Below are 11,758 nucleotides of genomic sequence, written 5' to 3'. Positions count from 1 at the left end.
GAGATAGAACCCATAATTTGACAACTCATTAAGTAAGAAAAGGGGATCCTATGACCTTCATCTCCTAATAGGTCCATGTTAGGAAATGAATAGGACCTTTTATTCACTTCCTTTTAATCCAATTCTCTTTCTCCCTCTATTATTTATACAACTGGATTTTAGATTTTCGTATAGGCAATAAAATACACCCATTTGTTATGCCCTAAAGTTTAACAATCACTTTTAACACATGATTCCAGAGAACATTCTGATCTGGGTAGCTTAAACTAAAAGATACAACCAAAAAAAAAAAAAAAAAGAAAGAAAGATACTGTATTAATTTGCAAGAAATAATGAATTCCCACTTCTCCTTTTTTTTTTTTTTTTTTTCCTCTCTTTGTTTATTTGTGGTGCTTAAATATTACAAAAAATATATTTGCAATTAGTACTATCCCATCCCAATATATAATTAGAGGACATGGATACAGGAGAATTGAAGCAGCAAAAGGACTTCCCTTTCATCAGTACCCATCATAGCTTGGTCGGTTCAAAAGCTCAATAGAGCAACCAAAAGATCTAGGAGTGCAATACCTTCATCATTCATTGGGAAATGCAAGTTGCCCTACTCATAATTATCAAAGAAAAGAATAATAAAACAAAATAAAAGTTGGAAAAAAAAAAAAAAAAAAAGGACCAAACTTAGTTGATGCTTATTCCCTCTTCCTTTCTTTATTTCTCATACTTTCTTATTAAGGTTTTAAACCAAATTCTCTAACAATAACCACCACTTGGTTGCAAACTCATTAACAAAAGATTACCTACTGGCAACAGGCAGTTTGGTCTCTTAACAAACTGTCCTTTCTTGAATATGAAGGCTTTATTACTTTTCAATTATATATGCCTCTTTCATAGATTTTCTCTGCAGTTTCTAACTCTCTCTATTATATATATTTTTTCTTGGAAAATCAGCAGTGTTTGTTTTCCAGATGGGACACGGATAATAGTTTCTTTCTAATCTTTTTTGACATTCTGGCCACCCAAGAATAATAATTGCAATGATGTGAGTGCCTTTTTTTGTTTTTTATAATCTTTTCTAATAGTAAAAGCAGCATCTTCATCCTGTATAGGAAAGCCTAAAGTTACCCTTCAAAAGTTGCAGTTATTATTGTTATTGTAGAACTGGCAATTTCTTTATTCTTTCTGGGCCACTGCTTGAGTTTCTTTCTTCTTCTGTTTTTTTTTTTTTTCGGTCTTGTTATATGAGAAAGCTTTTGATTTAAAAAAAAAAAAAAAACATTGAGAATTCTCAAAGAAAATAAAACTGACAGGTTAAAATTCTTGATCTTCTATGTTTAAAGTCAAATACTCAATGACCTCCATAATTAATTAAATAATAATTTATCCCCATATCAACGAAAATAAAAAAAGGAGCTTGGAGGGTCACCAATGATGCACCTGTAAAGTTGCAAAGCATATGGAAGGCAATCTTCAGTTAGAATTTCCATTGCTATGGAGCCCTCAGAAAATCAGAGAAAAAAGGTAAAGCTATATATACCAATACACAAACTACAATAACATATTTTGATTATTAGTTTCTTTTAGTGTTCTAATTTGTAAATGCATTATCATATTAACTCTAAATTCTAATTATTATGTGCATATGCATATAAAGTATTCCCAGTTACAATAAAGTATTCCTTAATTTTAAAAAAATGAACATTAATTAAAATGTAAGCTAGGCACTTAGAAATTCTTTAGCCTCTGCTCTTCCTGGTACCTTGCTTGGATGTAGCTCATATAAGAAAACCCTTTTGCTTTAGTTAGTTAAAGAATATTTAACTTTTACCTAACTTAGGATCCTCAACTTTACCTACTGGAACAAATCCATAGTCTAGTCTACAAGTGAAGCAACATAAAGAAAAGGAAAGTTTTAATTAGGAGTTGAAGCGCAGTGGATAAGTGTTTCATGTGCTTCTATTTATATGATGTGGCTTTCCATCTTCTGATCTTCATTTCTGCACCACAAAGTGATGTGAACCTGCATTTACAATTCATCAATCTAATCATTTTCTATGGCAATAGTCAAATTTGTGGGTTCTTTTATCACTTTACTAACTGAAATACTGAGTTGCTGACATGTTGTTCAAGCAAGAAAAAATAAAAATGAATTTGATTTGTAAAAGGAAAATGATTACTATTTTTCTTTCCTTTTCTCTTTTCAAAAAGTTCAGAGGGTAAAAATTCATTCTTGTGTTAAACTCTTAACAGTGCAGTGCATGGTATGATTTGACAATTAATTACCTTTCTGTACAATTAATGGAATGATTAGCATAAGTGACAAATTCCATGGAATCCTAATCAAATAACGCGTTGGGACTTGCAAAATTACTATTTTCCTTCATGGATAATTCTCCCTTTGAAGTCACATACTCCATCGCCCTGTCTTAAAGACTTTATCTTTAAAGTTTGACCTTCACACGGATTATGTTAATTCATTGCATTTAAGCTAGAATGATTAATTATTAATTAATTTTCAGAATTAATCATAATTGCTGATATTTATCTAATGAAACAGGTAATTTTCTGAGAGGAAATAGTAACCCCGTTAAGATATTTGTTTTTCTTATTTTCTTTTATATAATTCATTCTAATTTCTTTTGAATGCATCTTTTTCTTACAGGGAGGAAGAGAATGTTCAATGTTCGCCGGCATGGAACACAAGCTTCCCGTCCATACTGCCCTGATAATTTCTGAAAATTTATTATATTTGATAGACCAATAGAAATGCGCCACCTAGGGTATAACTGTTGACCCACTAACTACGTGGCTCTTTCCAATTGATGCAGTCTAAAACAATTTGCTGAAAGGCTGTGATATGATCATAGCCCCATGTGGCAAATAAATAATCGACGGCCTGCCGAATGCTCCCGTGATGTGGGTCCAAGAAACCCGCGCCACATGGGCCTCACACAAATCCGCACCTATCTGCTTCGGTACCGAACCATCAATTTGAATTTTTTGAACGTTGAACTTGAAGCTATCCATTCAAGCATCTAGCTGCTCATGTGATCATATGAGTGCGTATAAATATGCCCTCGCCCTGTTATTGGCGTATTGCTGCATGTTCTGCTCTCTTGTCTCATTTTCTCCATTTTTAATAGCATTCCAGTTAAATGGGCTACGACAGGTTTTCCTCTTAATAACATTAATCTTAAAGTTCTATCTCTTTCTTTCTTTATTTTAATTTCTTATTAGTATGGGTTAACATTCGAGTGTAGCCGACATTCTATTAACGACACTTCTCACATTGATCCTAATAATTCAAAATTAAGTCAACTTGTTATTTTTTTACACATACACATAGATCTACATTTGATTATACGCGTGCACATGCACAAACATGCAAAAATTTAGTAAAGACTATTTGTATATATTGTGGTGAAATTGAAAAAGAACAGAAGACAAAAATGGATGAGAAAGAAGAAAAAAAAAATAGTTACTTGGATCTGAAGATGAAGACATATTTTGGCATTTGGTTAAAACGATGATGATGATGATGATGATGATGATGATGATGATGATGATGCATTATGAATGGAAGAAGAGCAGGTTTGGTAACCGTTTTTCAACTACCATTCCACCATTTGAAAGACACACATTGCCTAACAAGTGTGATCAGTTCTCAAGTAAATATCAGATGCACTAAGCATTTGGAATGGTTGCTTTTCAACGTTTTAACTTGCTTAAGAATTGATGAATTTCTTTTTCTTTTTCTCCCGTCCAGTGTGCTTTCTTTCTTCCCTTTAGAACTCAAAAACTTCTCTCTATATATAGATGAAGGAAAAAAAATAATTATTATTCTAAGCAAAAAGAAAAGTATAAGGTAAGCTATTAATGGACACAATCTTAGCTTTGACAAAACTAGAAGGTTATGCAGTTATAATTGGTGGATTTCAAAATTTGAAGACTGAAAAAAAAATAGGCATCCCCCGTAACACAAGTGTCACTAGAAGCCAAGGTCAAGGCGGGTTCTCTTCTCTTCTCACTTATTTTTCAAATTGCAGCAACAAAAATGGCCCCACTAAATTCATTTGAATGAGCACAAAGTAAGCATATTTATAAATTAAACGGGACATAATGTGACGTTTTGGTACATAAAATCAAATCCAACCAAATAAACAAACCCCACCCACCGCCCACTTCCTTTGAAATTTTATTTATTTTTTGAATTTATATGGGAGGGAAAGGGGACACTTCAATATTTTATCTTAAGAGTAGACCAAATTTTATAGCTGGGATAAAAAAAAAACCATATGAGAAATTAAATTTGTAATTATAAAATGATAATTTAATTATAAGATTAAAAATACATTTGAATTTTACCTAAATTTAAATGTAGTTGGTATTTTATAAAATGCTTTAAAGTTTTAAAAGCGTTTCCAACTGCATGAGATAACTTTATTTTACTAATTTTTTATTTTTATATTACTTGATTGCATTTATATTTCAAATATATATATAGGATAAAAAAGGACATTACAGCTGGAACAATACAATTTTTCTCTTTTTAACTAAAAGAGTTAAACATTTTAATTCATATTATGAATAAATAAATGTACATTGGAAGATACACTATATAAAATACATAAAATATGACATAGTTGAATGTTGTAAATGTAATAATTGTATTTTTGAGATAGCACCAAAAATATGTATTTCAGTTTGTAATATTAATAAATATTAGTTGGTGGCCTGGCTGCTTTTCTTTTAAGACATTTGTTTTTATTGTCTTCTTTTTATGCTTTTTCCAGAATAGGAATAACAAAAGTAAAACACGTACATAAAAAAAATGATTACCAAATAAAGCTTTAATTTTTTCATATTATCTTCAAAAAAAAAAAAAGCTTTAATTTTTTATATAAATTACAAGACAAAAATAATTATTTTTTATTATAAATATTTTCAATTAAAAAAATGAATTTGAATTTGAAATTTCTAACAGCTATTTTTTAAAAAAGAATATAAAATGATCTGTGTGAAATTTAAAAATATAAAGCCTGTTTAAGTAATATAAATTAATCTTTTAAAATAAAATGAACAAAATTATTATTAATTATTTAAAAATTTAGAAGATCCAATGTGGTACATGGTAATAGTTTAGCGCCTTAATTATGAGAAGCGTTAACGCACGGTGAAAGCACCTGAAGTACGTTGTCCCGGCCAGGAAAAAAATAATAATAAAAACAGTATTTTTACAAATTCTTTTTTAAAAGAAAATACAAAACAGTTCCGGGTTTTGAAGTATGGAGGCTTGGATACAGGTTCGGAAGTGCAGGTTTGGAAAGGAGAAATGTAGCAATAAGAGTATAAAGGGGAGAAAGAGAGATAAGCAATGTATAGCTCGTAGAAGAAGAAAAAGAAGGAAAAAAGAGAAAAGCAAAAGCTCATGGAGAATGTGGCTCTGTATTAGTATCAAACTAACCTCACCACACCAAACAAATATCAAACCTCTCTCTATCTCTATCTTTCAATCTCTTTCTAGTCCGATCTCCCGTTTTTTTCAAAATTTTTTTGCTTAAAGGAGTGGAAGTGAAGCTACAATTTGGCAAGAGCTGATAGTGAATTGTATATTTTACATTTTTTTCTTGTTTGTGAGAAGTTAAGGGCTTGATGGTGGAATTGTGAGAAAGAAAAGAGAACAGTAGCTGTTGTCGTTTGGTGGGGAAATGGCAGGGGAGGGAGCATTGTCGTTTTCAGTGGCGTCTGTGGTGGAGGATGTACTGCAACAGCACGGCAATAGACTCAGAGATCTTGATTTGGAGTCCAGAAAAGCTGAAGAAGCTGGTACTTTTTGTTTCTTTTTTCTTTCCTTTTTTAGCTTCTGCTTCGCTTGTCTTATTGTTACTAATCATGGATGGAGTGTCCTTGGATCTTTTATGTTCACATTTTGAGTCGTCAATTAAAAATTATATTTGGTGATTTGATTTTCTGGAAATTAGAGGCTAAATGGAGCTAATTGATTATAAGAATTTGATATCATGTCATGTATTTTGCAGCGTCGAGAAGGTATGAGGCGGCAGGGTGGTTGAGAAAAATGATTGGAGTGGTTGCGGCCAAGGATTTGCCGGCTGAGCCTTCGGAGGAGGAATTTAGGCTTGGTTTGAGAAGTGGAATTATACTTTGTAATGCTCTTAATAAGGTTCAACCTGGAGCTGTGCCTAAGGTGAATCTGCTGCCTAATCTTTTTTTACTTTGTTTTAACCTTTTTTAAAATTATATTTAAAGTGATTCATTGCTCTCAGGTAGTTGAAGGTCCGTGTGATGCTGCTCTTATCCCCGATGGTGCTGCATTATCTGCATTTCAGTATTTTGAAAACGTGAGGAATTTTCTTGTAGCTGCCCAAGAGATTGGGCTGCCTACTTTTGAGGCATCTGATCTGGAACAGGTATGCATTGCAGTTCCTGTATGGAAAATTGAGTGGAAGAGAAAGCGTTTATTGTTTTTGAATCATCTTTTCTATTGTATTAAATAAATGCTTATTAGCTAATGTTTTTGCTAAATTTCAGGGAGGGAAATCTGCTAGGGTTGTGAATAGTGTTTTGGCTCTTAAATCATATTATGAATGGAAACAGACTGGTGGAAATGGAGTTTGGAAATTTGGTGGAAATGTAAAACCTGCAATCTCAACGAAATCTTTTATCAGGAAAAATAATGAGCCATTCATGAATTCCTTATCGAGGAATACTTCAATGAATGAAAAATCTTTGAATGTTCTATCCACTGACCTCGACTCTAATAAAATGGTTGGTAAGCTTAACTGTTTAAAAATTGCGAGCCTTTATGGGTTCAATCCACTTTGATTATGACAAATATTTTATTTTTTTTGTTTCTTCTTTACAGTCTACGACTGGTTCCTTGAGTACTCTAGTTCGCGCTGTTTTGTCAGATAAGAAGCCTGAAGAAGTTCCACTGGTAAGACATTACAATGCCATTGGCAGTTAAAATTATCAAACTTGATTGGGAATTCAGGAGCAATATGCTGAGCTATACCTAGAGATAGGAAATTATATAACTTACTATGCTAGCTGATATTGTCTATTGCCTAGATATATATTAAGCAACACTAATTTCATACATTCTAAGGCTTTAGGCTAGTAAGCCTGCCCTATTATTTACTAATTACTAATAATGTGTTGATTGATCTCATTTGCAATATTTCAAGAAGACAGTTATAGGGCGTTTTAACTCTCACATATTATGCATTCTGCCATTAGGAATTGGGATTTTCTATTACTGCCACTACATCCTATTGTTATGATATTGCTTTTGACAACAAATTATGCTGCTTCTTGCTGTGCAATAGTTGGTGGAATCAGTGCTAAGCAAGGTTGTGGAGGAGTTTGAGCATCGCATTGCAAATCAATATGATCTGGTATTCTACGCAATTCAGAAATATGCTTTCTCTTTACAGAAGAACTTGGGCATTAGTTATTCAATCTAACTATTTCTCATGGATCAATGTTGTAATTTCAAGGTAAAGACGAAACCTAAAGATGTGGCTATTCCTCAGGTCAACAAGTTCTCATTTAAACCTGCATCTGGTGATAAAAAGGTAAACTCCTATCTTTGCCTTCTAATGACGAAAATGCCTTATCAAATCCAAAGATACTAATAAAAGCAAACAAGAAGCCTCACAATTTTGAAGCCTGTGACTTTATAGTTGGAATATAGTTTTAACTTTTGTGATTTTCTTATCTGTTTCATTCATTCATCTAGATTGAGGACAAGAATATCAGAACGATAAAAAAGGAGGAATGCTTTCATAAGAACCAAGTTCCTGAAGAGGAGCGTAAAAATCAAAACCTGAAACAGCTGATGCTCTTTGATCAACAGCAAAGAGATATTCATGTAAGATCGGTAGTGATTTAGACACACTTTTCCTTAGTTTTTGGAACAAATTAGAGCGTTGATGTTAATTATAATTTTCATTTAGGAATTAAAACATGCCCTTCGCACAACAAAAGCAGGAATGCAGTTTATGCAAATGAAATTTCACGACGAGTTTAGCAATTTATGTAAGTATTCTAATTCTTTTTCAGTTATTCTCTTTTCATTTTGTGGTATAGGAGTCAAAATTGGTTTAAAAAAGCTCTGATCTAAGATTGGAGTTTGTTCTTTCTTCATAGGCATCCACATTCACGGTCTAGCTCATGCTGCTTCTGGTTATCACAAGGTTCTCGAGGAAAACCGCAAGCTATACAATCAGGTGCAGGACCTCAAGGGTAAGTATTGCTAGCCAAAGACTAGGTATGCTCGCTTTTTATAATGTACTCGTGTCCTTAAGTTCTATTGTAATTTTCAGGAAGTATTCGGGTTTATTGTCGAGTGAGGCCATTTTTATCTGGAGAATTAAACTATTTAAGCAGTGTGAATCACATAGAAGAAGGAAATGTTATTATTAACACACCATCAAGACAAGGAAAAGGATGTAAGTCCTTCAGCTTTAACAAGGTGTTTGGACCAGCTGCAACCCAAGGTAGTTAAAATTTTCATTTAGAGTTTTTTCTGATAAATACAAATTGATGTCGCCTTTTACACTTTCAACTCCTCTGAATTTGCAGCGGAGGTCTTCTCTGATATGCAGCCATTGATTCGATCTGTTCTTGATGGATATAATGTTTGCATATTTGCATATGGTCAAACTGGATCAGGAAAAACTTATACCATGGTAAGAAAAATTTTAGACATCCATGAAAGTGTGATTATTTATTGCTCGCTGAGATTTATTGATAAAATATTCAAAATTTTTAACTTTTTCTGTTCACACTTCCAGACAGGACCTAAAGATCTTTCAGAGAAAAACCTAGGTGTAAATTATAGGGCATTGAGTGATTTGTTTCTTCTAGCAGAGCAAAGGAAGGGCATCTTCTGCTACAGTGTTGCAGTACAAATGATTGAGATTTATAATGAGCAAGTCAGGGATCTCCTTGTCACTGATGGAAGTAACAAAAGATATCCTTTAGAGCATTCCTTTTCCTCTTCACAAACTGGAAGGATCAGTTCTCCTTTCGACAAATCAATAACTTATTTGTTTAAATATTTTGAATTTTTATTCACAAAATAGACTCAGATTGCCTATCCTTAATTTGTTGATACATTAGAAATCCGCAATAGTTCTCAGACAGGTCTAAATGTACCAGATGCAAACCTTGTACATGTTTCATCAACATCGGATGTCATTGATCTGATGAACCTTGGACAAAGGAATCGCGCCGTTGGTGCAACAGCCCTAAATGACCGTAGCAGTCGCTCTCATAGGTGAGTTGCCTTTTCTGTTCTTCATCTTCGATATGTTTCTATATGCAAAGATGTACAGTTATGCCTTCAACTGAGATTAATTTTTATATTTTGTGAAATTGTAGTTGCTTGACTGTTCATGTTCAAGGAAGAGACTTAACATCTGGAACTATCCTTCGCGGTTGTATGCATCTGGTAGATTTAGCAGGGAGTGAGAGAGTAAATAAATCTGAAGTGACAGGAGATAGACTAAAAGAGGCGCAACATATTAACAAATCTCTCTCAGCTTTGGGTGATGTGATTGCTTCACTTGCCCAAAAAAATCCACATGTCCCTTACAGAAATAGCAAACTTACACAACTGCTCCAAGACTCACTTGGTAAGGTCAAAGTAACACATTGTTCAAATTTCAGTATTTGTTTTGTTTTCCCCTTTTTTTCCAATAAAAATGATTATGATTGTGATTTGTGATTCTTGTTTCAGGAGGACAGGCAAAGACATTAATGTTTGTCCACATAAGCCCGGAGCCTGAAGCAATTGGAGAAACAATAAGTACACTTAATTTTGCACAACGTGTAGCCACTGTTGAACTAGGAGCAGCTCGAGTGAACAAAGATAGTGCAGCAGATATCAAAGAGCTCAAAGAAGAAGTTAGTCATTTCCTTTGTCTCCTTTACATTTTCCATCATAGCTGTCTTAATCATACTTTAACTTCAGGGTACACTGTATTAAACATTTGATTCCTTTCCCCCTTCCTAGATTGCTAGCCTTAAGGCAGCATTAGCAAGGAAAGAGGCAGAACCAGAACACTTTCAACATTCTGCATCTGGCAACCCCGAAAGGTATAGAAGAAAAGAAAATGAGTCATCACCGTTGAATTCTAGCCTGCGGATTGGGGATGTGAATGATGGCAATGGCTTCCGGCAACCTATGGGTGATGTAGGTAACATAGAGGTGAATCTTGCTATCCTATCATCATTAGTCATAATTTTTCTTAAAGATTGCTGATTGACACTTGTATAATTATAAGTACATAATCATGTATTTTTGCAATATGAAAGTTACACTATTGTAGAAAAACATCGCATTCAAAGTAGCTAACTGAAATTATGACCATCTTCAATCTGGTTGAGGCAGACTTCACCTCATTTCATTTTGCATATCTATCAATCGTATCGAAATATTTGAGGGTTACTTCATATTATGGTACTTTTGTATTTCACATTGTAGATGTCTAGGCATCATGGGTGTGAATTGAGCAAAATATTAGCATTTTGTACTTCACATTATAGATAATGCTATGTATAGATAATAAAACTATATTATGAGAAAAAGATTGTTGAGAGTTGGCATGGATGGGGAAAAACCTTCCTAGTCAGTAAGTACTTAGGTTTTTTTAAACACTGATGTGCTGCATATACAGGTTCATACAAACGCTACATTGAGGCAAAAAAGGCAAAGTTTTGATCTCGATGAGCTGTTAGCAAATTCACCTCCATGGCCTCCAGTTGTTAGTCCTAGCAAAAATTATAGGGAAGATGAGAAGGAAGTGGGATCAGGTGAATGGGTCGATAAAGTCATGGTGAACAAGCAAGATGCTATAAACAGAGTTGAGAATCCATTAGGAAGTTGGGAAGCAGACAATGGTAATTTGCCTGATGTCTTTTACCAGAAGTATCTTTCAGATCCTACAAAAATTTACTCTGAACAATCCTACAATATTTATGGGGGTAACAACCGGTTCAACATTAGTAGTACTGATGATATGGATGATCTTGATGCCGGCACTAGTGATTCATCAGAACCTGATTTGCTGTGGCAATTCAATCAGTCCAAATTTTCTGGCATAGCCAATGGAATTGAGTCAAAGACAAAGAAGCCAAATTCAAAAGCAACTAAAAGTCCAGATTTGAGGTACTTCAGATGTGCTCTTTGTTTTGGTCTACACTTACATGTTAAATTCTAATGTTTAACAGAGTTGTTAACATTTGTTTTGCAGCAAGAACTTGAATCCTATGCTAGGCCCTTCGCCATCACGAAAAAATGGAGTTAATGCTCCTTTGCACCGGAATGGAAGGCAGCCAGCCCCTGTTGATATGAAACGCAGAACTGCAAATAGAAAGTAGGAATTTTTAGCCACGTTGAGGAAAGATTTCTTTTTTTTTTTTTTTTCAAAATATAGAATATTATATATTTCTTGATTTTTTTTTTCTGTGAGGAAAAGAGAGGTTTTATTACGTTTCTTTTTTTTTTTTCATTAATTTTTTTCCTTGTAATGTTTATAAAATACAGTAAAATGGAGCAACAATTCCAGTTGCTTGTTGTATTCGAGAGTTCACCAGATGTATGACTTGCTTGGTTTTCACAGAAGGGATATATTTGTTTGCACATTCTTTATTACTTTCTGTTCCTTTAGGTAAAATACTCGAACTTTAATTTTGGGGAACATGCATAGCACGTGCATATGCATATTCTGAATGC

General features: G+C 33.6%; 1 protein-coding gene and 1 long non-coding RNA gene across 2 annotated transcripts; both read left to right on the top strand.

The window, feature by feature from the left end:
- Positions 1 to 356: 356 nt before the first annotated feature.
- LOC149496482 (uncharacterized) lies at positions 357 to 3,201 on the top strand. The gene is made up of 2 exons (XR_016320835.1): positions 357 to 1,518; positions 2,660 to 3,201. It is a non-coding gene; the product is annotated as an uncharacterized LOC149496482 (long non-coding RNA).
- Positions 3,202 to 5,371: 2,170 nt separating this feature from the next.
- LOC149496481 (P-loop nucleoside triphosphate hydrolases superfamily protein with CH (Calponin Homology) domain-containing protein) lies at positions 5,372 to 11,665 on the top strand. The gene is made up of 19 exons (XM_089721094.1): positions 5,372 to 5,823; positions 6,036 to 6,202; positions 6,282 to 6,425; positions 6,547 to 6,783; positions 6,881 to 6,952; positions 7,344 to 7,412; positions 7,515 to 7,592; positions 7,757 to 7,888; positions 7,974 to 8,055; positions 8,167 to 8,262; positions 8,343 to 8,516; positions 8,602 to 8,708; positions 8,814 to 8,994; positions 9,139 to 9,298; positions 9,403 to 9,656; positions 9,761 to 9,927; positions 10,037 to 10,231; positions 10,701 to 11,191; positions 11,277 to 11,665. Exons 1-19 carry the CDS (start codon positions 5,706 to 5,708, stop codon positions 11,401 to 11,403), a joined length of 3,051 nt encoding a protein of 1,016 aa, XP_089577220.1. The 5' UTR covers positions 5,372 to 5,705; the 3' UTR covers positions 11,404 to 11,665.
- Positions 11,666 to 11,758: the final 93 nt, after the last annotated feature.

The sequence above is a fragment of the Jatropha curcas genome, chromosome 5, assembly GCF_041381405.1.
Source record: "Jatropha curcas cultivar XTBG-Jc1 chromosome 5, XTBG_Jcur_1.0, whole genome shotgun sequence".
NCBI classification, from domain to species: domain Eukaryota; kingdom Viridiplantae; phylum Streptophyta; class Magnoliopsida; order Malpighiales; family Euphorbiaceae; genus Jatropha; species Jatropha curcas.
The sequence above is the reverse complement of the archived record's forward strand: the minus strand, read 5'-3'. Positions and strand labels throughout refer to the sequence as shown.

Bases quoted from the DNA above. Each gene is read 5' to 3' on its own strand.
- LOC149496481 (XM_089721094.1), top strand. From the start codon at position 5,706: ATGGCAGGGGAGGGAGCATTGTCGTTTTCAGTGGCGTCTGTGGTGGAG. The intron at 8,709-8,813 runs GTAAGAAAAATT...TCACACTTCCAG, and splicing joins CAGGAAAAACTTATACCATG to ACAGGACCTAAAGATCTTTC. The intron at 9,299-9,402 runs GTGAGTTGCCTT...GTGAAATTGTAG, and splicing joins CGTAGCAGTCGCTCTCATAG to TTGCTTGACTGTTCATGTTC.